The 23,709-nt window shown below is 37.9% G+C and overlaps 1 protein-coding gene across 1 annotated transcript in view; it reads right to left on the minus strand.

Moving 5' to 3' along the window:
* The window catches only part of LOC135468126 (thyroid receptor-interacting protein 11-like), a 47,888-nt gene that overhangs the window by 13,924 nt on the left and 10,255 nt on the right, over window positions 1–23,709 (minus strand). The window contains 13 exon segments of the mRNA XM_064746200.1: window positions 143–377; window positions 856–940; window positions 1,334–1,486; window positions 1,867–1,984; window positions 2,324–2,458; window positions 3,342–3,385; window positions 3,873–3,996; window positions 4,626–4,801; window positions 5,028–5,205; window positions 5,869–5,940; window positions 14,920–15,059; window positions 18,675–18,816; window positions 20,061–20,171. Of these exon segments, the coding sequence (XP_064602270.1) occupies window positions 143–377; window positions 856–940; window positions 1,334–1,486; window positions 1,867–1,984; window positions 2,324–2,458; window positions 3,342–3,385; window positions 3,873–3,996; window positions 4,626–4,801; window positions 5,028–5,205; window positions 5,869–5,940; window positions 14,920–15,059; window positions 18,675–18,816; window positions 20,061–20,171 (1,713 nt within the window).

Below are 23,709 nucleotides of genomic sequence, written 5' to 3' on the forward strand. Positions count from 1 at the left end.
GTAATTTTAATATATCAGATACATTATGTAGCTAACAATGACAATATTAAGAATCTACGCTATGAACACACCTCTTTACTTTGTCACAGAAATCTGACAATAGCAAATGCCACTAAAACTACTTCAGACATTAACTGCTCACCGATGCTGTGGTTAATGCAGCCTCTTTCTCTCGTAACTGTTTGCGAAGTCCCATGAGGACTTCCTCAAGAGCCTCCTTCTCCACCTGCCAGTCAGCCTTTAGACACTCATACTCCTCCAGTTGATCCTGGTACACCCTCAGCTGACTGCTTAAATGTCGGAGTTCTCTCCCCTGTTCCTCCTCCTTGGCATCTCCACCAGGCCTGTTCTTTACATATGGCGTGCTAGCTACAGGTCTGAAAGCAGCAACCACGCCCACATAAGTTCTGACAATTAATCATGACAAAAAGCTAACTGTACTGGACATTCACAAGCATTACCATGCGTTTAATAAAAACTTGTCCTCATAAAAAACATGTGCCTTGACAACAAAGATAAATTTTGAAAAATCTGTGGTCTCTTTGATCTCTGACAATTTGGAAACTTGCTAACGCTTGATTGGTTTATTTGACTGTTGCTTAAGGATATACTGAAGTCTTTTTCTCACTGACACAATGGTGGTTAGTGATATGAACACGGGTGGAGGAAATTGACATACCCACAGTAAAGAAATCACCTATGATGGGTTAGTTGTGAGCTCTCCTGGAGTTGTTGTCTATACAGAATACCCACTTACTCCCACCCAACACATACAGGTATTCGGCTCACCTGGAGTTGTTGTCTATACAGAATACCCACTTACTCCCACCCAACACGTACAGGTATTCGGCTCACCTGGAGTTGTTGTCTATACTGAGGTCCCATTGGCTCTCTGTCTCACTCAACCCTGTCTCATCCTTAGACTGGAGGACTTCTACACCTGTACATAGCACTTTGTGTTTGTTAAAACACATTACAAAGTCAACTTCAGACCTAATATGTGATCTGTTTTTACACTGTGAATGCCATCTAACCGACATGAAGTAATGTGTTTACCAAAACCTTCACTCAGACAAATTTCAAAATGGCAGCATGACTAGTTGTATTATGTTCAATCATTTGGCCTGACCATACATTTCTACACATATAAAATGTGATCTAGTTACATTAGCTACAGAAGCTATATGTACATGCAGTCATACATAAAAGTGGCCAGACACCTAAAGGTGATGTCTGATGCAGCACAATTAATTATTTCAGACATGGCGTTCATTCATCTACAGGAAAAAAAAGACACTGAATCAAAGGTGTCTTATTTTGACTCTAAATTTACCTTTCTCATGCAAATCTTTGAATTTTTCTTCTGCATCTTTCCTCTCTTGCTTCAGTGTAGCAATATCTCTCTCCAGCTGAGTGACATGCTCCTTTTGCTCTACCATACTCTGTTTTAGTGCTGTGTTTTCCTGTTGTAGGCTGTCCAGCATTGCTGCAGGGTAAAATCAAACACTTCTCACAAAACTATTTGAAATTTTACAATATTATATACATATATATAAATAATTCTGTCTCAAGTCTCAATGACCAATACTGATGATAAAATGCAACAAAAGGCTTAAAAAACGAATAAACTATTTACAACATAGGCCTCTGTGACTTGCACTGAAAACACCTGGGCACAAAAATACACTTTGTAAGTAAGACAAAGAGTGAACTAATTACAGTTTACATGTACTTCATATCAAAAAGGAAAACCCATCCTAATTGAACACAGCAGAACATTACCAAGTAACCTGAGCTTCACATGCAAAAGGCACTTAGTAAAGTTACATTGAGGAAAAATTGCTGACACAAATCCATTTTCGTTACCCTTGGTGACCTCCAGGTTCTCTGGACTGCCCAGTGATTGAATCAAATCTTTAGTCTCCGATGCCAGTTGTTGCTCAGACTGTTCCATATCTGATATTTGTTTACACAATTCAGCTTTCTGAAAATTCAAAGCCATCCAAAGAGAATGAGACATTCCAATATACGATAATCAGATGTATAAATCAGATTTCAAAAGAAATATATTTGATATTTACAGTAAATCAACTACCAAGTATCTAACCATGTACAATGTCAACAGCATGGCAGGGGACATCCTCTAATGTTCGAGTTTCCAACAAAAAAGTCACCCACATGGACTGTCAGTGAAAAAATCTCCTATCAGTCATCATATCAAGAGGAAACAAAAGAAAGAAACAGGGGTAAAATAAAACATTTATGAAAAACTGAGAAATTAAGCAGCCAGAGTTATCTTCCCCTTGTTAATGCTGACGCTGACCTTAACACCAACAGCTATCAGTAGATTCACCAACTTGTCTTTTTCGTGTAAAACTTTGGATTTTCGTGCCAAAGTGTCGTCGTTCATCTGGTGACGAAAATGCTGAAGGTCACTCAACACTTCAAGAACATGGGCCTAGAAAAATGAGTAGAGACTCCAGAATTTTGTAGTGCAGCAACCCTTACATAAGATCATATGATGTTCAGTTTATATGTTTCAAAATCAAAGCCAACAGGTATATAAAATAAGATTTATAATTGAACACAACATGTGACACATGCACTTGTCTGAATATTTCCTTTGTGACAAAATGTGACCGTTTTTGAGAAGACCTTGTTTTTATAGTTATATATCTTTAGACAACAAAACTACAAAAACCTAGCCTAAAACAATTCCTTATCACTATATGCGAAAATAAAACATTCTTCAATATTGTGACCTACAGTAAAACAAAGCTGGAATGCATGTGCTTTAAAAAATATACATTCTAATGCAGTCACCTGAGCCCGTTCAAAGTAGTAGTAGCAACATTCTTAACTATGTTAATGCATTGAACTGCCCAATGAATAGAGTCTTAACTAGGCCACCACAAGTGCCATTGGTGAGACTATTAGCTGCATGGAACAAGGGAGATAATCTCAAACAGGGACATCACTCTTCAGCAATATATCCATCCCATTATTAAAAAAAAAATTAGTATAACTGCAGTTTCCTCCGCCATGCATGCTGAACTGTAACAAGGGCAGATAACTGGAGAGAAAACATGCTTTTTATAATGATAAACGGTAGACCAACACACCCAGCAGTAAATACAATAGTGTTATTGCCATAGAAACAAATTTACAATGAAGTGAAGTTTACAGACTTTCTCACAGATTACTTTCTGAAAATTTAAACAGATGCTACATGATGCAAATCAACTCAAAATGCAATCCTGACAGTTTTAGACAAGTTTTACATGATTTGAATCCAACTGATCCAGAAGATTCTGTTTAGCATCAAATAACTCAGCCCGAACCTGTTTGTTTTCTTCCCCAAGTTGGCTGACATCTGCCTGAGAATCTGAAAGCAGAGAAAAAACACATGATATAATTACCTTATATGTACATGATATGATTGTTCAAGTTCCTTAAAAACCATAACAATAATAAATACATATTTATAAAAGACATATGGAAGGCCAAAAGTCTCACAATCATAAGAACATTATTTTCAAGAAGGCAAATGGTAACTTGCATGTAAGGATAGAATAAATCCCTTTTATCTGGCACGCCTTACTGACGGACTATTTAGAGAAGAATTTCAAGATATTAAATTTCACAACAATATACAGTTTCTTTATTGTCTATATCACACATTTTGCCCCACTCTGAAGGTTCTACTGAACTCAGAAATTTGCTTTCAGATTTGCTTGGAAGCTAGAGTGATACCTTACTAGAAAATTGTATGTTTCAGCACCAGATGTAATATGTTATATGTTTTGGTGAGATTTCCTGTCATGTACCTTCAATAAAATCCTCCATCATTCCTGCAAACGTGAGCTCCTCACCTGTAATTTGAGCAGCCTGTTGCCTAGAAGTCTCCTCCAGCCGGACCACCTTGTCCTGAAGTGCGGAGTGCTCTGATCTTAAAACTCCCAACTCTGTCTCAAGTTCTACAGTCCGGGCCTTCATCTATGAGTGTGAGAGACACATACAAAGCTGACGTAGTCACATTCAGGAACTGTACATACATTGCTCAGTTACTTTGATCCGATGAGGATGGTGATTCCTTCACTTCATTAGTTTATTAGTTTTCAATTTCTTTACCTTAAATGTTATAAACTGGAGTAATAGCCCTATTCCTCTGCTTTATTGTTACTGTAATTTGTGCTGGATTCCCAGTCTAATGTTGATAAAAACCTGCGTCCGACATGGGTACTTCGGCATGATTATGATAAATCAATGAACTGTTTCACTGCTATTTGGTGATCAATGTTATAGCAAAGATTATTTCACATTAATTCATGATGGTAGTCAAGTTTATGGATAGCAAAAACTGCTAACAGAGAAAAAAAAATTTGTCAGCTTAATTCAGAAAAACCTTTACTGAAGATGTCAGTACATTCATTTATGATCTGCATAGTACATGTTATTATTTATAAAGCAGTCTACAGAGACTAAATATTTTCTTTTTGAACAAAATGATGCCCATGTATGAGTAAGAGTTTATAAAATGCCATATGATGAAGTAATGATATTGCTAGTGAAGAGAGAGGAGGGAATGAGAGGAATAAACTCTGTTTTCTACAGAGAGTTTATACCTGAGCACTCTGTGTCTCTAACTGTGACAAGATGGTCATGGCTTGGTCTTTTTCTCGCACAGCTGTCTCCAGCTCAGTTTTCAGCTGCTCATTTTGGCCTTTAATTGTCACAAGGTCATGTTGAAGGTTAATAATCTCCTCATGTAGAGCTGAAATATCGCTTGAGGCACCATCTGCTACAAGAATAACAATGACTATATATCACTCAATACAAGATTCTCACAATCTCACAAACATAATTATTTTCTACCTTAAAACATATGTTTCCAACAAGACCAGATCTTCACTTAACAATTTTGTTCAGTGTTGGCATTTAATGTTCCAATAGCCACGACAACCACAGGGCAACAAAGTTAATAATAGCACAAAGTTAATAAGCCAGATAAGGTCTCTTGAACTGACCTGTTTTGGAGTGCTGTTGTTGTTGTAGGGCTTCTTCCAAGGCCTGCTCCTGAGCATGTGCTAATTCGGCCTGGTGCCGCTGCTTCAAGGAGGCCAGCTGAGATCTATGGTGGTCCTGAAGGGCCACAACCTCCTGCTGGTGCTGTTCTTGCACTGTTGACAGCTCATGTTGTAAATTCTGAAACATATACATGCTCATTTTAAACTCGGACTATTCACCAGGTTAATTCTGCTTTCAACATTGCATTGGTCATCTCACATCACTGAATCCCTGAAGTAGGCAAGTCCTAATGCCAACATATTTATGGTGCTGCCTCACTGAAACACTATGTTTCACAAATGTGACACAAAGTCACATTAAACTGACTCTTGGTCAACCAGCACATGTATCTGGTTACTTGCATTGAGAATGACCTAACTCAGAATTGAACCTAACTCAGCATTGCTGCTTGGATGGCTAATGTTCACAGCTCAGGTTAACTAATGTGAGGTCCCTTTGTGGGATCTGGTATATGTAACTAAATGTTAAATGAAATAACATGACTCATGCACTAAGAACTGCTGAACTATTATAATTAGTAGCAAGAATATATCTACACAAGTATGACTTACTACTTATCTGACTAATGTTATAGGCTGTAGGCAAGGAAAATTTTTTCTAATTCACAAGACAACAACCAGGTATACACGTGGCGGTAAGCAGGTGGAACTGAGGACAAGCAATGGACCTTGTTAACTATCTGATCAACATGAGGTACAACAGGGATGTTGTTGACTATAGTTGAAAACACTTCTTGCCCATACAAAGTGGTGTTGATGTCAGGGAATCTTTTCCACTCACCTTGATTTCAGTTTGTAGTCTAGTGATGTCCTGGCTTTCATCTTTTCTCAGAAGGTCAGTCTTCAATCCTCCCTAACAACAAATATTGACATTTTAATTTTATTAGTCTCAAAAACAATCTATGCAGTCTTTCTTGGCTTGGAGTTTAACGTCATATGACAATTGATGCTTTGCTTACCGCACCCAATGCTGAGAAGTTTACAGTGCTGCATCACTCAAACCCCAGGCCAAAGAGACCAAACAGGATGCCCACATGAAGTCAAAGTTTTCTGACAAAGGTGCAGAGACTACTCCTCTAATGCAGAGCTCTAAGGAAAGCAGTGCCAAAATTACCCATATAAAAATCTTACATATGACTGGAATCAGGATTGAACCCCAGATTGAGACAGATGGTCTATACAAAACACCTAAGCAGCCCACATGATTACAAATGGCACTGCTGGGATATAAAGACACACGGGGACAAGATCTATACAAGAGGTTATATGACATAAAGAGAGATTACAAAGTTTTGTGGGAGTGGACTTTCCCTTGTGTTTCTCTGCAATATGCTGCACACAGACACAGAATGCTCCTGACAAGACATGACACAACAAACACCACCAACAGAAGACATTATGGTTGGTCATTGTTGTCAAAGTCAATTGAACATTAAATAGTTATATATAAACTGTAGGTTCAGTTAAAGATGGAGGCTGGTGTGCTTCAGAGATTTCAAGATAACATACAAAATTTTAGTTATATCTACACATGAAGCAGAGATCTTCAAAGTAACAGCAATTTCAAACTGGCTTCATGCAATGTATGTGCAACATAACATGCACCAAATACAGTACATTATGGTACATGGCACATTGGGTAATTATGCAGTGTCGTGACCCTAGGTGTCCTACTATATAATGGGATTCACGTCTGCACCTTGGACTGTGAGAAAAAATAAGAAAATTATTGCAAACTAACAATGAGATATATAAGGCTTGGTAGAACGTGTTGGCAGTGTTGATGTGTCTGAATTTCCCTGACCTTAACATGGTTCCCTTATGAAGTCAGGATTTAACCAGACAGCCATCTTGTAGGCCCACAGTGCTCAGGTGAAAGCAAACACCAGCTTTGTGGTTCAACTCGCCACTGTTTGCCCAGCAGTACTCCCATTATGAGTGATATAAATCTGTCGCCAACTGACCCAGCTGTCTGAGGCCAGCCTTCAGAGCCTACACCTGACAGACCATATCTCCAAGGGGTAGGGGGTTGGGGGTATGGGGTTGGGGCTATGAGGATGGGTGGGGTGACCTACTCAGATTAGTCCACAGCACTAATACAGCTACTTTACCCTCTGGGTAACCAGGGACATATCCCACATGTTAATATAGTCATTTTACTCCAGGTAACCGGAGCTCTACCTCAATATCCCTGACAGGTGGGAGAGCTGTGCACCTCTTCACCTTAAACGCACAGAACCCCCACACCACTTAAGGCTTGCATCAGATTCACTAAGCAACACACTACACAAACCACGTGTATTAGTGGCTTCATAAACTTGACTAATGTATTTGTGGGCTCAAAAGCTTCCACAAAAGATTATTGGGTATGATGTTATCAAATGAACAAAACAACTCACCAACTTGAATGAGGATGCATAACAAGTAATACATGTATGTTTTAACACAAAAAGAGATATATGATCCTTGGCAGAGTTTAATAAAACTTCCACAATACATGTATGTTTTAACACAAAAAGAGATATAGGATCCTTGGCAGAGTTGATAAAACTTCCACAATACATGTATGTTTTAACACAAAAAGAGATATATGATCCTTGGCAGAGTTTGATTTATTTATTTATTTACTCGATTGGTGTTTTACGCCATACTCAAGAATATTTCACTTATACGACGGCGGCCAGCATTATGGTGGGTGGAAACCGGGCAGAGCCCGGGGGAAACCCACGACCATCCGCAGGTTGCTGGCAGACCTTCCCACATACGGCCGGAGAGGAAGCCAGCATAAGCTGGACTGGCAGAGTTTGATAAAACTTCCACAATACATGTATGTTTTAACACAAGAAGAGATATATGATCCTTGGCAGAGTTTGATAAAACTTCCACAATACATGTATGTTTTTAACACAAAAAGAGATATAGGATCATTGGCTGACTTTGATTAAACTTCCACAATACATGTATGTTTTATCACAAAAAGAAATATATGATCCTTGGCAGAGTTTGATAAAACTTCCACCATACATGTCTGTGTTAACACAAAAAAGATTTATGATCCTTGGTAGAGTTTGATAAAACTTCCACAATACATGTATGTTTTAACACAAAAAGAGATATATGAGCCTTCGCAGGGTTTGATAAAACTTCCACAATACATTTATGTAATAATATGTACATATATGTTTGCAAATTTTAATGTCACAAATATATGCTGCTAAATGCAGTATCCATGCTACATGTCCATAATATGTGACAGCATAAGTTCCAACATATTTATGTGCAATAAAATTGAAGAGCATGTTTGTTGTATATATTTTAACATGCTTTATTGATTTCACCTGACTGAGTAAAAGTAATTTGTACTGCTAAATTTATGATGTTAATGATTTTATCATGATGTTGTGATATCCTGTGTGTAAGACAGGCCTGTTATTCAGAAACAAGTCCATATGTGCTGTGGCCAGGAAAATGGAGAGCTTTTCACATAGCTTTCACACATATATCACACAAAAATCCACACAGATACTGTACAATTACCATGAATTATTAAAACTGTTTGATCTACATGTAGCTTTGACAGCTTACAAACTACCACCACTCAGGAATATATTATAAAGTGGACACCAACTGAAATGGTAATAACACATAAACTGAACAAACATGTGTTGTATGTCTGTTTCAAACAGGATAAATCTGGTTACACTAGTAACCATACAACATTATTTTTAGAGGCATCTATGAAATAGAGGAATCAGCTTACAAATTTGACAAAATTTGCAAGTTACTATTCCTGAAATACATAAAATTTGGGTTGAAAACAAATGAAGATATAAATATGGCAAAATATTCGCCCCTCCTTTTTTGTTCAACCCTAAACCGCTAACTTGTCCATGTATACATTGTATATATATAGTTGAATGTCTATTTAATCTGTGATTTGCTGACAGCCTACAATCAAGCCAGAGCAGGTGTGTGCATTATCAACCACAAGTTTATCAACGGTCTGATTAACTGAACCAAGATTATTTGTTCAAAACATTATACTGGATTTCATTTTCATACAATGTTTGAAAATCTGGAAACTACTTCAGATTACTGCCTCACTATTTTAAAAAATATCTGGATGACACTTGTTAACCTACAGATCTAATAAGAACAAAAAAAAAAAACGCAAAAAAAAAAAAACCCCATTGCTATGTAAAGGCTTTAATATACATTATTTCAGTAAATCAGGTACACTGCAGGATTACACGTGAATATTACTTAAATTCTTAAGGAAAAGAGTTCTTTAGTTCACTAGCTCAGCGTAATTACGCAAAAGTCTCTCACTAATGCTGTCGCTGTGAGTTCAAGACCAGCTCATGCTGGCTTCCTTTCCGGCCATACGTGAGAAGGTCTGCCAGCAGCCTGCAGATAGTCATCAGTTTCCTCCCAGCATAATGCTGGCTGCCATATAAGTGAAATATTCTTGAGTACGGCTTAAAACGCCAATCAAATAAATAAAAGAAAAGACAATGCATACGTGCATCGATAAAGTTTAAAATCCACACTCTTTTATTTTTGTGATGTTGCATAACTGACATATCAGAATTCAAAGAAATCATCACCGCACACATTGAAAAAAATTGAAAGCGCTGCTGTGTAATCAATTTTAACAAATCAGGCACAAATCAGTGAACAAACCAGTTATTTCTACAACTCATGAACATAGCTGTTTCTGCTGACATCACACAAACACTGTTTTACATTTTAGCCTTGTGAGTGTGAAGTACAAGTGATGCGAGTTGTGAGTTGTGCTTCCAGTTTATCTAACATGACATATTCCATGTTGTAAGAATTCCAAACTGAAAGTTGATTTCCAGTGACCAAGAACGTCAGAACAAAAAAGCAATTTTTCGGTTTCCAGCCCTCTCCTGAAATAACTAAAGTCTTATTATTTGTTGTCTTTTTTTTTAAATCATAAAATTTGCATTCTTCATGAGCTTATATTAAGACAACTCATGCTGTGATTTATTTATTTATTTATTTGAATGGTGTTTTATGCCGTAATATTTCACTTATACAATGGCAGTCAGCATTATGGTGGAACTCATGTTGTGAGATATACGATCATTCCTTAAACTTTTTGCATAAAAAAGAGCAACTTTCAGTACAATTTATGCACATTTAATTTTGGAGAAAAAACTACACTGGTTGGATCAGCCAATTTCAGAGTTTCACAAAAAGTACAATTTGAACAGTCTACAATGACTTCAGAATATGCTGGAATAAACAGATTACAAACATGCGAAAAGGTTCAGTGAGTGGGTGCTTGGGGTTTAGCGTCGTCGTACTTAACAACTTTGCAATCATATGACGACGAAGGAGTCCTTAGAGTGCATGTCATGTGCCTCCTTGTTGCAGGAAGCCCCTCCGTCTGACTGAACACCAAGCGAGAAAGTTACAACTTCCTCTTTTAAAGCCTCAGGTGTGACCTGACCCAGGACTGACCCTGGATCTACTGCCTCCTGAAGCGGACACTCTACCAACTGTGCTATCGGAACGGGTCCAAAAAGTTGAAGAATTACAGCAGATCAGCTCATCACCACATATCCTTAAAATGCTTAAATAGAATTTGCCTCCACACACCCTCCCCCCCCCCCCAAAAATGTATACTCAAGACACAGTTCTTTTTTTCTATGTGAGATCTTCACCTTTCCTTTACAAAAACATCCCTAACCTAATCACAAATCCTAACATTGCACAGCAGTGAGCGAAATGTGATGGCTTACACCACACCTTCAACTGAAAGCCTAGAAAGGTAGATGTACTCATGAGCCACAAGAAAAAGACATCAGTGGCTGAAAGTATATTACATAAATCTCTGCTTACATTTAAAAATAAAACACAGAAGTTTTAATGTCACAAAATTAACATCCTACTTTGCAAAATATAACAAAAAGTAACATACAATTGGTCTGGGCTTATCTTGAAAATATTTTTCAACAATATGATGTTATGCAATTCAAAATCTGACCCAGAAGGGTACTGATTCTGACGAGGGCTATTATATTTTGTTTGGGAGTCAGGTACCCAGCACTCCCACGTCTACCACTTGGACTCTCTCCCACAAAATGAATGGCCTACTTCATACCTTACCTCTGCCAGGTAATTTTGCAAGGCCAACAGACCACATGTGATTTGTGTCGATGATTGGTCACATTCAACATCAAATGGTCTCAAAGCACAACTTCCTCCCAACACAGGAAGACTCAAAATAAACCATCACATACCTGTACTATATCAGCATGTCACTGCAGAACAGATGCACCTAATAGGCAGGAAATAACTGTACCTGAAGAGCACTTTCTTATTTACATAAAACCTACTAGAGGCTTACACCATAGACACACACCTCAATGAACTGAATTCAGGTTTACCTGGGGACTAAATCACCAGTATATTAGCTGTCTAGATGAGACTGAGACTGGTCCTTACCTCAGCTTGTCCCTGAAACACCTGTTTCCTGATCTCAAGACCTCACACACCTAAAAACTATCTCACCTGAGGAGCCTGATTGTGAAACCAGGTATTGAGCAATCAGAGCCAAAATCAGAAGTAGGTCAACCCACGCCCAATGCGAGTTCAGGTAAGCTGGCCAACCACTCCAGCACCCGCCAAGGTTTGGGGCATTCCCACCCGGCACATGGCCTAAATGTGAGGTCACCAGGGTAGAACCCTACGAGGGAATTGTGCACAGTTCTGGGCTTCAGCTGATTTAAACTTAACACTCATGTATACCTATGTGAAGCCCCTTCACTGGCTGTAGCTAAAGATTTTAAGGTGATCTTTACAAAGGAGTTTCTAAAGGGAAGTGATTATGAACATCAAAAAATAGATGATATTTTGCAATACCATTAGCCTTAGAAATATATAATTTTCCCAACAAAAGGATGGATCTTAACAAAATTCCAGTTCCTAAAGTAAACTGTGTCATAAAAGAAGAATTAAAGTTGTAAAGACGACAGTCAAAACAACAGTTACCCGCGCAGGTTAGCTAGTGCAGGAGGATCAAACACAGATATACAGGAATACACCTGACCCACCTGAGCAGACTGAACCAGAGTGGTCTGTGTTGAGAACTCACCAGGTGTTTCACTCTTATACACAGATTATTTACTTGTTCTCTGCATGTGCAGAGTCTTGGTATTGAGCATATGGTAATACCAGACAGTGGGTATATGGGACACATCCAACGGTTAACCACAAACATGAGCCTAACTGGCAAAAACCACATGTGGCCATGAACAATCTTAGTAAAGTAGATTTGTACACAAACCACTACGATATAATCAACTCTGAAATCACACAAAGCGGAAGATGATCAGGTCATCATTCTTGAAAACTGTATAACCCAAACCTTTCATTTCTGAACTGAAATCTGTATTCAGGGCTTTTTGAGTATCAAACTACCAAAAGACCTTAGTTCTGGCTGTCCAAACAAATATTTCCTTATATTACAGTGTGACAACTGTACATGTAAGTGTGAATGAATTGTTTTCCTGACTAGAGTTGTCTCAAAAATAAACAAATACTAGGACCAGTAGATGTACATGTATGTCTTAAGACAAGACAGCAAAAGACCAAAAATGAAAATGGCTACATACACTGTATATATTAGTATCAATTCAAAGCTGATTTTAACTGAACTATCAGAAAACCACAGTTATCTAACATCTGTGGTATATTCTAAATTAAACTACTGCAACATGAATAAATGTATTCAGTGGTTAGCTATAGAATATTGAGTTTCCATATTCATATGCTTTCTACAAATGTCAAAACTATCACTGATTACAGTAACAGCTTTTAACACAAACAACACTAGTCGATGTACATGGATCGCTGGTTTCTGCAAGTACATGTAAATACAACATAACACAGCAAATCAAATGCCACAAACACACATTTTTATGATTTTGGTGGAGGCATGTTCAAAAAAACCCATTGGTTTATCAAAAGACCTAAGAGATCTAAGGAGATATCACACAATGACTAAATACTCACATACAAACAGTACAGAGTCTGAATTCAGCGCTGTTTGGTCAGGGACCATGACGATCGACACAGCCTGCCAGCGATACACCCAGCTCTCCAGTATGTACCATCTGACAGCTATTCCTTCAGTGGACAAGTTATAAACGCACGTTTTTCCTCACCAAACACAAACCCCCCTTTTTAGGGAAAGCATATTTATATATATATATATACATCAGGCAAGACAGTGTTCCCAGTATGTATATAAATAATTAATCCTGTACTACCAAGCGTCTGTGGCACGCTGTTATGAAGAAGGAAGATCAGACATATGTGTGTTGCTAGCTAAACTCTTCTACAGTCACAAGTTTGTACGCAGCCAAGGAAAGAAGTCACTGATAGCTCCAGATTTAATCGTGTCCCCATTTAGTTGCTATCATTTAAGATTTCTTGTGCCAGGCCGTACCTGTCTCTCCCGCCCGACCCACAACTAAGAAGTCTGACCAAAGAACACTTAGCCAGGGCTACGCTACTGCAACTGATAAACAGCCCGTCTATGTTTGCCGTGTCTAACTACATTCTTGATGTCCTTAGCAACTAGCCGTCCGGCCCCAGTAAATGTTAACTCTCCCATCAATGTCTGACAGCTAGGTTTTATCTCGGGACTTGGCACAAATGACCCTGCATTTATCAAATATGTCTGCAAGCTAAGAACTTATTTAAAAAACTGTATTTATCTAACTAGTTTGTCACCTCTACAAGCACACAAAGTTCAGATTTCAGCCCACTGCAAAACAGCCTTCCATAGGATGAACTGCGTAAAAGATGAGGTTGCCAAAGAAGAATCGAACAGATTGAAAACAAATCTTAAATAGACCTGATATTAATGTCCCAAATGTGTTTACACAAAAACTGACAAGCTTCTTGTTTAATACTAACAAGATCAAACATATTGCTCTTGAATATATCTAGCAAACTTCATCCATGGTTTGAAAACGTTACAGGAACAAAATGGAAACACTGTCAACAATAGATGAAGAAGTCAGTTATCCATAAGCAATGCAATTTATAGTCTTGTTCATGAGACCAACTCCTAAATGCCTCTGGAGCAAACTATAGCTCTGACCAGATGTAAAGGAACAACTAACTATGTGACAGTCAGAGCAGAAATGATAATATGTGCAAATGTGAGAAAACAAAATCAAACTCTGTGATGTGTATACATCAATCACATGGTGTCCAACGGTGAGAGAGCACAGTGTAAGCACAAATGACACAGTGGCCACAAATGTAAAAAAACAGCAACCATATGAGACTGTTATGGTATTGTTATCAAATGTATGGGACAATGTGGTGCAAGCATAAATGGCAAATGTGAGAAAATTTATATTTAATTGATTTATATGAATGATCTTCTATTCCATACTGAAAAAACTTTTCACATAAACAGCTGCCACCAGGTTTAATGGTGGAGCAAACCAAACTGCCTGGAACCAACCTGAGAAATTGACAGTGACAAATGGCAGTCACCAAAGCTGCCAGAAAACAGAAAAATAACACAAAAAGCAGGCGGCATGTTAACACATGTCTGAAGAAACAGTCAGTCGACTGCATACTGAAGTAATCACTTGAAAGACACCCCTAACTGCATCTGCAACAGCTTAAAAGATGGATTCCAGGTGTGCAGAAGGACTTTGTACATCAGCCTATGTGACAGTGGGATATAGTGTCATCAGTATCTCTCAGACAATAAATCCTTCGTACATTTTTACAACATGATAAATGTCGAGGATTGGCTATGAAGAGAGTGTCTTACAGCTTCTGCAGCCATCCTCTTCCAGTGGGTGTTCTCAGACTGCAGTCGCTGAACTTCCTTACTGAGCCGGTTAATTTCATGCTGCATTGAGATAGAGTCCCCAAAGTCAAGGTCGTCCCCAGGGAAGAGCTCAGAGCTACCTGTAATAAACCACACACACAAGGGTTAACAATCAGATCTCAGGGAGGAGGTGGAAGAGATGATCCTACCAAGGTTGGGCAAAAGGGTTGAAATGAAAATTGACCAGGTATACTGGTAATAGATTTGTTCAATATTTTGTCATTTATTAGATTAAAAATTTGATTTTTAAATGGAAATTATAAATTTAAAATGTACATGTATATATATATATATATATATATATATATATATATATATATATATATATAAGAAAATCTTGTTTACAGCATAGATTATAATGTAATTAAAATTATAAACCTCAATGCACTTTTGGCATTTCAAAACAGAATTTGTTTCAATTTACAAAAAGACCAGAGAAAATCTGATATTCTTCTTTCAACTGATGATTCTCATGACAGGCAATTGTGACAAAAAGGAGATTTGAAAATTGAACCTGAACTTGGCCTATGGTCTAATTAGTTTATTTTTGGCTATCTATCCACTACAGCATGATTTATTTGTTACTACATGTATGCTACAGTCTAGAAAAGAAAAACTATGTGCACTCTGGAACACCAAACCAACATGTGCCCTGTATACTTGTTGTAACAGTGACTAGTAAAGATCTTGCTGCACATTTTTAAAGATTCACAGCTTCTACATATCACTCTATCAGTGCTTTATTGCTGTCATTGAGTTTTCAGCCCAGTGAGTTTCATGTTTTATATTTCAGCTGAAATTTGTCTTTCCAGCTCATGAAGTTTTACTTTTCAACTTATTGGGTACTACTTCTCAGCTCATTGAGTTTTTATTTTTCAGCTCAGTGAATTTTTCCTTTTCTGCTCAGCGAGTTTTACGTTTCAGCTCAGCGAGTTGTACTTTTCGGGTGATGATCCTCCACTATGATCATGACAGAATTACCACTTCTTATGGTTAATGTCCCATGCACCTTTTAACCACACATACATACATACATGTATACCTGTACCGAGTCATGTATATCACAAAAATGTTATGAAATACAAGCCTAAAAGACAAAGTTCTATTCTACTTTAATATATACAATACACTACCATCACTAAATGCATCATGTACCACAGTCAGCTCTATGAACAAACTCTACCAGACCTTTTAACACAGACAGAATGTAGGTAAAAAAGGCTTTATTCTGTGGGATATGTGGGTCAGTGCTTTGTTCGAGTGTCTATACAGTTGGGTGACTTCCTGTCTCAGAGAAGGAGTTTCCTGTTTCAGGGCCAACCCGCTCAGGTAAACCTCTCTCTATAACCTGTTCATCCTAACTTCTCACACACTACAGCTCCCTATTATAAGCCTAACCAAGCACACATAGCCTGTGTGCTACTTTTGATAATATTATGGAAATTAACTCATTTCCCAAAAACAACAACAAAAAAATTACTGTAACTACAAAGTATCATTAGAACCCTAGGTATGACGCACTGATTAATAACTTACTGCACTGTGAGTTCAAGTCCCGGTTATGCTGGCTTCCTCTTCAGCCGTACGTGGGAAGGTCAGCCAGCAACCTGCGGATGGTTGTGGGTTTCTGCCAGGATCTGCCTGGTTTCCTCCCACTATAATGCTTGCTGCTGTTGTGTAAGTGAAATGTTCTTGAGTACTGCGTAAAACACCAATCAAATAAATAAATAACCTACTGTAAATCTTCAACCCTTTCAACCACTACAGCACTTTTTTCAGAGGAATTTATGCACACATTTATAATAAAAATGATATTAAATATGATTTGTCCGTGTCACTAAAGATGCACCCTTTCTAAAACTGTTCAAATTATTAGATAACTTTCAGATTGTGGAACAAAATCAAAACAGACCCTCCCTTCCCCCAACACATAAAATAAAACTTTTTATTTTTTAAAGAGTTTTCCAGGGTGCTACTGCAAATTTATCATCTGCCAGTTTTATTCTGACACGTGACCATATAATAAGAGACATTATGGAGCTGGGTACATTCCAACCATATGCACATCCATGTGTAAGACAGAATAGTGCAGGTTTCTCAAGAACAGAAGAACAGCCTACTTTCATCTAGGAAAATAGGTTTCCAACATCTTGATTAGACTTTACACCTAGAAGATTCTAAAATAGGTATGAAATTATGCAAGATATATGTTTGCAATTGTGGTTTAGTTGAAGCTGAAGTCTGCTGTTAAGATAATAAACATTCAATAAAATGTTTAATTATAAAGTACCAATACAGGACTCAATGGGACACAGTTGGTTAACTTAGTATGATATTCTCACGCTGTGTAAACTTTCTAAAGATCAATAAAAAAGCTTAATTTTTTTTCTAATCTTTTCTGATAACCGAGTTCAAAGTACTGCCAGGATTACTTTGGAACGGCAGTTTTCAGGCCAACCTGACAGCCAAGTGTAGAGACTATGCATAAAACACAATCAATACCCCTGTTGTAAATTCAACAAGTGTCAGGCAAACCCAACAAACGCCCAGCGACCTCCAATCAAAAAGCAGTATTGGAGAGCTTATACTATGCAAACATTGGTGAGGACAGCTGTTGCTTAGCAACCATATCCTGACTATTACAGCTGTTCCTTACTGCAATCTTAGTCAAACACTCCCTCACCAGCCCCGCTGTCAACTCGGCCAGGGACACAAATCTAAAAACACCTCTACTTATTGGCAACCTCTATCAAAATCAGATCAATTTATCTAACCCCTAATCTGACGCCAAAGGTAAACCGTAACATACTACATATTGTAAGTTGCAGATGAAATCATGAAGTTAGTAACAAAAGTAATACTCAGCATAACTTAAAACTAATGATGCCAAATGCTTCTGCAACCATATTAACTATCATTCATGTGGACTAGTATCACTTACTAACTTTCTGAATGGCACATTTATTGAAAATCCCACTCTAAGAAAGTACTCAGCATACAAAAGATATAATGAGCTTCAAGAATATCACTTGCTCCAGCAATCCTGAAGGGCGGTTCATCGGTCTTAAGGAATAGTAGGCCGTAACACAATAACATTCTCCAGGTGTAAAGGAGTCAGTCAACAGCTCATCAATCAAGATACTTAAACAGCAAGATCTGAGAAAGCATCCATCACTAAAACTTATAGGCACAGTACACTACATAATGAGCTGCTTAACCCATGGCTCACCTGACGAGAAAAATAATTACCTGTGCCATACCAGCTCTATTTATACAAAGGATATTAAAGGTTGTATGGTTCTGTGTATTGTGAGATGTTACTCTAATCTCTCATGGTGTAATCAAGTCACAAAATCTCAATCTATTTCATAGCAAGAACTTATCTAAATAGACAAAAAGTTGACATCAGGGACATAAGGAGATAAAAATCACACATTCAATTATAGACTATTTAGCAGAAGTTTGGTCAAGGTACCTGTAGTCTTCAAGAACCTTTGGTATGTTGATGATGATAACGGCAGGAATTAACAGTTACTCACACAATACTGAGGGCGACCCAGATTGTCATTAACAGCATGTGTGCAAAATAGGCTTCAAAGCATTGAAAGCATGCTCATTTAATAAAACCAGACATGATCAGTGAGTTGGCACAATACCTGATGGAGTGTTTACCACATCCTCAACATAAGATTTACCTGTATTTGCTACACCTGTAGATCTAGTATAGGTCGAGTGGTAGGTCATGTGACTGTGAGAGTCATCCTCGCTGTCTCGCTGAGAGTTCATTTGGGATTCCAACATCTCATGATGTTTCTGTTTCAACTCTTTAATCTCGTCCTGAAATGATGCAAAGTAAGTATTACAAATCTTGTTCTCAGTAACAAACTATTTCAAAAGGAATCTTTGTGCTATGTGGAAAATAATAACTAAGATTACTGAACAACTGGTTAATAAGAGACTTCCATACTAAATGTGAGTACCTCACGACCAGCAGCTTGATGTGTGAGAGTCCTGAATGGTGTAGGAGACGCCAATACTAAGTAGTGCTCAATGAACAACAGCCTGATGTGGGAAACTCCCATACTAGATGGAGAGTGCTCAATGAATAACACCTTGATGTGGGAGACTCCCATAATAGACAGAGCGCTCAATGAACAACACCTTAATGTGGTAGACTCCCATACTAGATACATGTAGAGAGTGTTCAATGAACAACACCTTGATGCGGGAGACGCCCACATGAGGAAGTGCTCAATGAACAACACCTTGATGCGGGAGACGCCCACATGAGGAAGTGCTCAATGGACAACAGTCTGATGTATGAGACTTCTGTACTAGAGACAGAGTGCTCAATGAAGAACAACTTGATGTGGGAGACTCCCATACTAGAAAGAGAGTGCTCAATGAACAACACCTTGATGCGGGAGACTCACAGACAAGGTGAGACTCAATGAACAACACTCATGTGTGAAACTTCCGGGCTAGAGATAGAGTGCTCAACGAACAACACCTTTATGTGGGAGACTCACATACTAGATACATGTAGAGAGTGTTCACTGAACAACACCTTGATGCAGGAGATGCCCACACAAGGGAGTACTCAATGAACAACATTCTGATGCATGAGACTTCTGTACTAGACAGAGAGTGCTCAACAAATAACACCTTGATGCAGGAGACGTCCACACAAGGGAGTACTCAATGAACAACAGTTTGATGCATGAGACTTCTGTACTAGACAGAGAGTGCTCAACAAACAACACCTTGATGCAGGAGACGTCCACACAAGGAAGCACTCAATGAACAACAGTCTGATGTGTAAGACTTCCGTACTAGAGAGAGAGTGTTCAATGAACAACACCTTGATGTGGGACACTCCCATACTAGATTGAGAGTGCTCAACGAATAAGACCTTGATGTGTGAGACTGCCACACTAAGTTGAGAACGGTGATGACATTGTGCTCACTGGAGATTTAACATTACACTAAATGGAGATGGCCTTATACTCAATATGCCAAATACTAGAGTATAAGACATTTCCACGCTGTGGAAATTATGCATTGAGGTGCTGGCTCTTTACCTGTTTCTGCTGTAGGAGATCCCTGTACTGTGTAGAGATGGCATTAACCTGAAGTTCTGAGGCCTCAGCCCTCTCCTCTGCCTCACGGATAAGCGCCTTAACACGGTCATTCTGAAACAAGCACAAGGAAAAGAAACACTTAACTTATATTAGTCTTATACTATTAAAGATTTTCCCCTTATATTCATAGCTGCATGTTTATTTTACATGAAGATGGCAACAATGTGTATCTTCAGATATCGCTATATTACAGAAGAAAGTATTTTATTTATTTGATTAATGTCTCATGTCATACTTAAGAATATTTGACTATTAAATATGATAGCAGTCAGGTTTAAAGGTTGAGAAAACCACAGTTCCCAAAGTAAACCAATTTCCTTTCCCATGCTCTCTAACAATCCTCTTGACTTTAATAAAGCTATTAAATGCTGCAAATTGCAAAAGGAGTGAAAATCAAGCAGAAGAAAACAAGATGATAATTCTCCTTAATAATGCAGGTGATGAATACATTTGAGTTTTACAAATTAAAAACAGACTTCCAAATATGTGAAAGTAGATTGCTCTAATTACTTACTCAATAATTTATAAAAAAAGAAAAAATTAAACGTATAAAGAATTTGCACAAAATGCCTTGGAAGGGTGCTGAATGTATGTCTTATATTAAAATGAAAGTAATAACCCCTATCCTATGTACATGTTGAGTCATACCATTTCTAATCTCCTTAAACAGGGGTATATCAACAAATAGGTTCCTAACAATCAGTACATATCATGTCTGCACGCATATCCACATATACGCTGTGTAAACACATCTTTTATGCTGGCTATTATCCCCCAGTAACGTGCAGGAGACTGGGCTATTTCAATCTGAACATACACAATGGGCTATTTCAATCTGACCCTACAAACTGGAACATACGTTCCACATACACGTACTCAAATGTATGCGTGATTGTCTATTATCATTCTACAAATGTTGAGACACAGGAAATTACAACCTGTCCAAGATAGAATGAGACTTCGTGTTCATGGCAATGGATCAGCCAAATAAAACATTATGAATTTCTTAAACATTACTATCATAACAGCTTTCACACATACACATATATGGTATTGCAGTGTTTAATAAGTACCTTGTTTATTTATTAATTTATTTGAGAGGTGTTTTATGCCATGTTCAACACTTTTTCACTCATGTGACTGTGCTCAGGTCTATGGGTGGGGGAAATCACAGTGACCTGAGTAACCATCACTCGACATACCTCCAAATTTAAAGCCGCACCCAAAGCAGTAAGAGCTGGATTTGACCACAGAACCTCTTTGTTCAAGGTCTAGAAGTAGTCGCAGTGAGCCAGCACTTTAATTAAAGGACCCCGCTGAACAGGTAAGCAGGTTAAATTCTAAGTTCTTGTTCACATGTTCATACAAACTGCTGACAAATTATAGTTTAGTATGTAGGACCTAAAAACATTTTTGCAAAAATACCACATAAGGCTTTTTATGTGAGTGTGAGGTTAGTTCGTGCTCTGGTAATTTCTCATTATGGCATGAGGATGAATGAACACTGAAGCTGCTACACTTATCATGTCAACAAGAACTGAATACTTAACTTCCTGCTTACTACATGTAGTACACAAGCCACACTTAATATGGCAACTCTGCCAGAGGTAACATTAGCAGTGACTGCCTTAATACATGGTGAATGCACCACTGTTGTAGTGTGAAAGGTGAAGATGGAAAAATACAGAAACAAGCACACTCATTTATGCTAGTGGAACTACAAACCCAAATCTTGAACTCCAAACTTCTGCTTAGATCACGATAGGATATCATACTGAGCTGGTTATACATGTAAGTTGGTATTACTATGCTGCTGTATATGTGTACATATTATACCTGTATGGGAATACCTGGTAAAAAGCATGTCTTACTCATGGACACTTTGACTTACATGTATGTCATCAGTTTGCTTACATGTATGTTAAACTTGGCTGAGTGAATCAGAGAGGCAAATACTGTGATTCTTCAACCTTTTTCGATGTTTTCAAGATGTCTAGTTCAGTGTATTCTGAGGGCATTATTCTTTTCAGACTGATAAAATTATACTTTTTGTGAAGTGCTAAAATTGGTAAACCCTACCAATGAAGTCTTTGTTTGAAAAATCAAATTACAAAAATTGCACAAATCACATCAGACTTTACTCTTGCATATTCGAAAATATTGAGGAATTAAGGTAATACTGTTTTAAGATCCATTTTGCTCTGTGCACTGATCTATCTGACTGAAACTGATGAAACATAAAAGTCTTAGAAGCGGTTCATCTCTTCAGGATGACATTAATACCTTTGTACTTGTACATTGGGCAGTATTAAATACTACACGCAGCCAACAACACCTGTTTGTTCCTCGGTACCTGGCTACCTAAATCACCTTACCTTTCTGTATTGACCGTAGCGTATTCAGCGCTAGTCCCTGCAGTCGTACAGACGGCTATATCAGCTATCAATAGCCACAATCAATGGTTTCAGTGAGCTGTAGAGCACTGGAGCATAATGTTGTGTTTTGTTGCTTGACAATACCGCAGAGCACTGTTAATTTGATGCGTGTCATCTAATCTACTTTAGCTTTATCAGGTGTTCTCAGCTCAAGGGGTTCTCCTCTATTCACGGTAGATCTCTAGGATACAAGGATAGCCTGTCTGTAGTGGTACAACCTCCAAGTCTGTATGCCACAATTGTCGCAGTACAATCCATGTTACCTGTGGCACATATGCCTAAATGTACCCCCACACACAGTTTCAATATACAATGATGTATCATTAACTTCCTTGTGCAAACTAAGGTGTCCAGGATTTTGTACAGTCGAGCCCACCTCGTATACATGTTTATGTGCACATAGTAGTGAACAGATTCTCACCATGTGAAGCAATACAAGAGACCAGAACAACTTCAGGATGAACTCCCAACAGTTCACTTTTACATGTGTACATGGAACAAGCATAATACTTAAAGCTAAAGAAAACATGACCATTGATATGACAGTATTTTTCTGAGGTTCTCTAGTGCAAATTTTATTCTCAGAATCCTTTCAAAAATAGATTTCAAGCAACTCTGAAAATTGAATCATACAAATTTACAGCCCTTTACGTCTTCAGTTGTATATTTTATCACAGTATAATACCAGGTTGATTCAAGCCATAAATCTCATGCATGTTTAGTTTGGACATAAACTACATGTATACACAGTGTGCAAAGTTCAGCACATCTCCACAAAGTACATCAATGAACATTTATGTAAGTACCAATTCCCAGCAAAATGTAGATCACAACAAAATGTGATCTTGTGTGGCACTGAATCATCTAAAACTCAAAGCAGTAGGACGTAATAAGTTGTGGCAAAACATTAGCAATACACACAACGCTCATGTCTCACTGTACAAGCTATGCTGTATTTTAAGAGGAATTACAAGCTGCTTTAACACTGCACTACTGAAAGAAAGTTTCCTTTAACTGATGGTTTAGACCTTTAAACAGCTTAACCAAGAAAACTGTACACTGAGCAGGTCCATTCCACACATTCTGGTTCAGCTCAACTAAACTACATCTTCAAGTGATAAATGAGGGTATTTTATTGAAAACAGAATGTATAC

This window comes from Liolophura sinensis, chromosome 6 (assembly GCF_032854445.1).
Source record: "Liolophura sinensis isolate JHLJ2023 chromosome 6, CUHK_Ljap_v2, whole genome shotgun sequence".
NCBI classification, from domain to species: domain Eukaryota; kingdom Metazoa; phylum Mollusca; class Polyplacophora; order Chitonida; family Chitonidae; genus Liolophura; species Liolophura sinensis.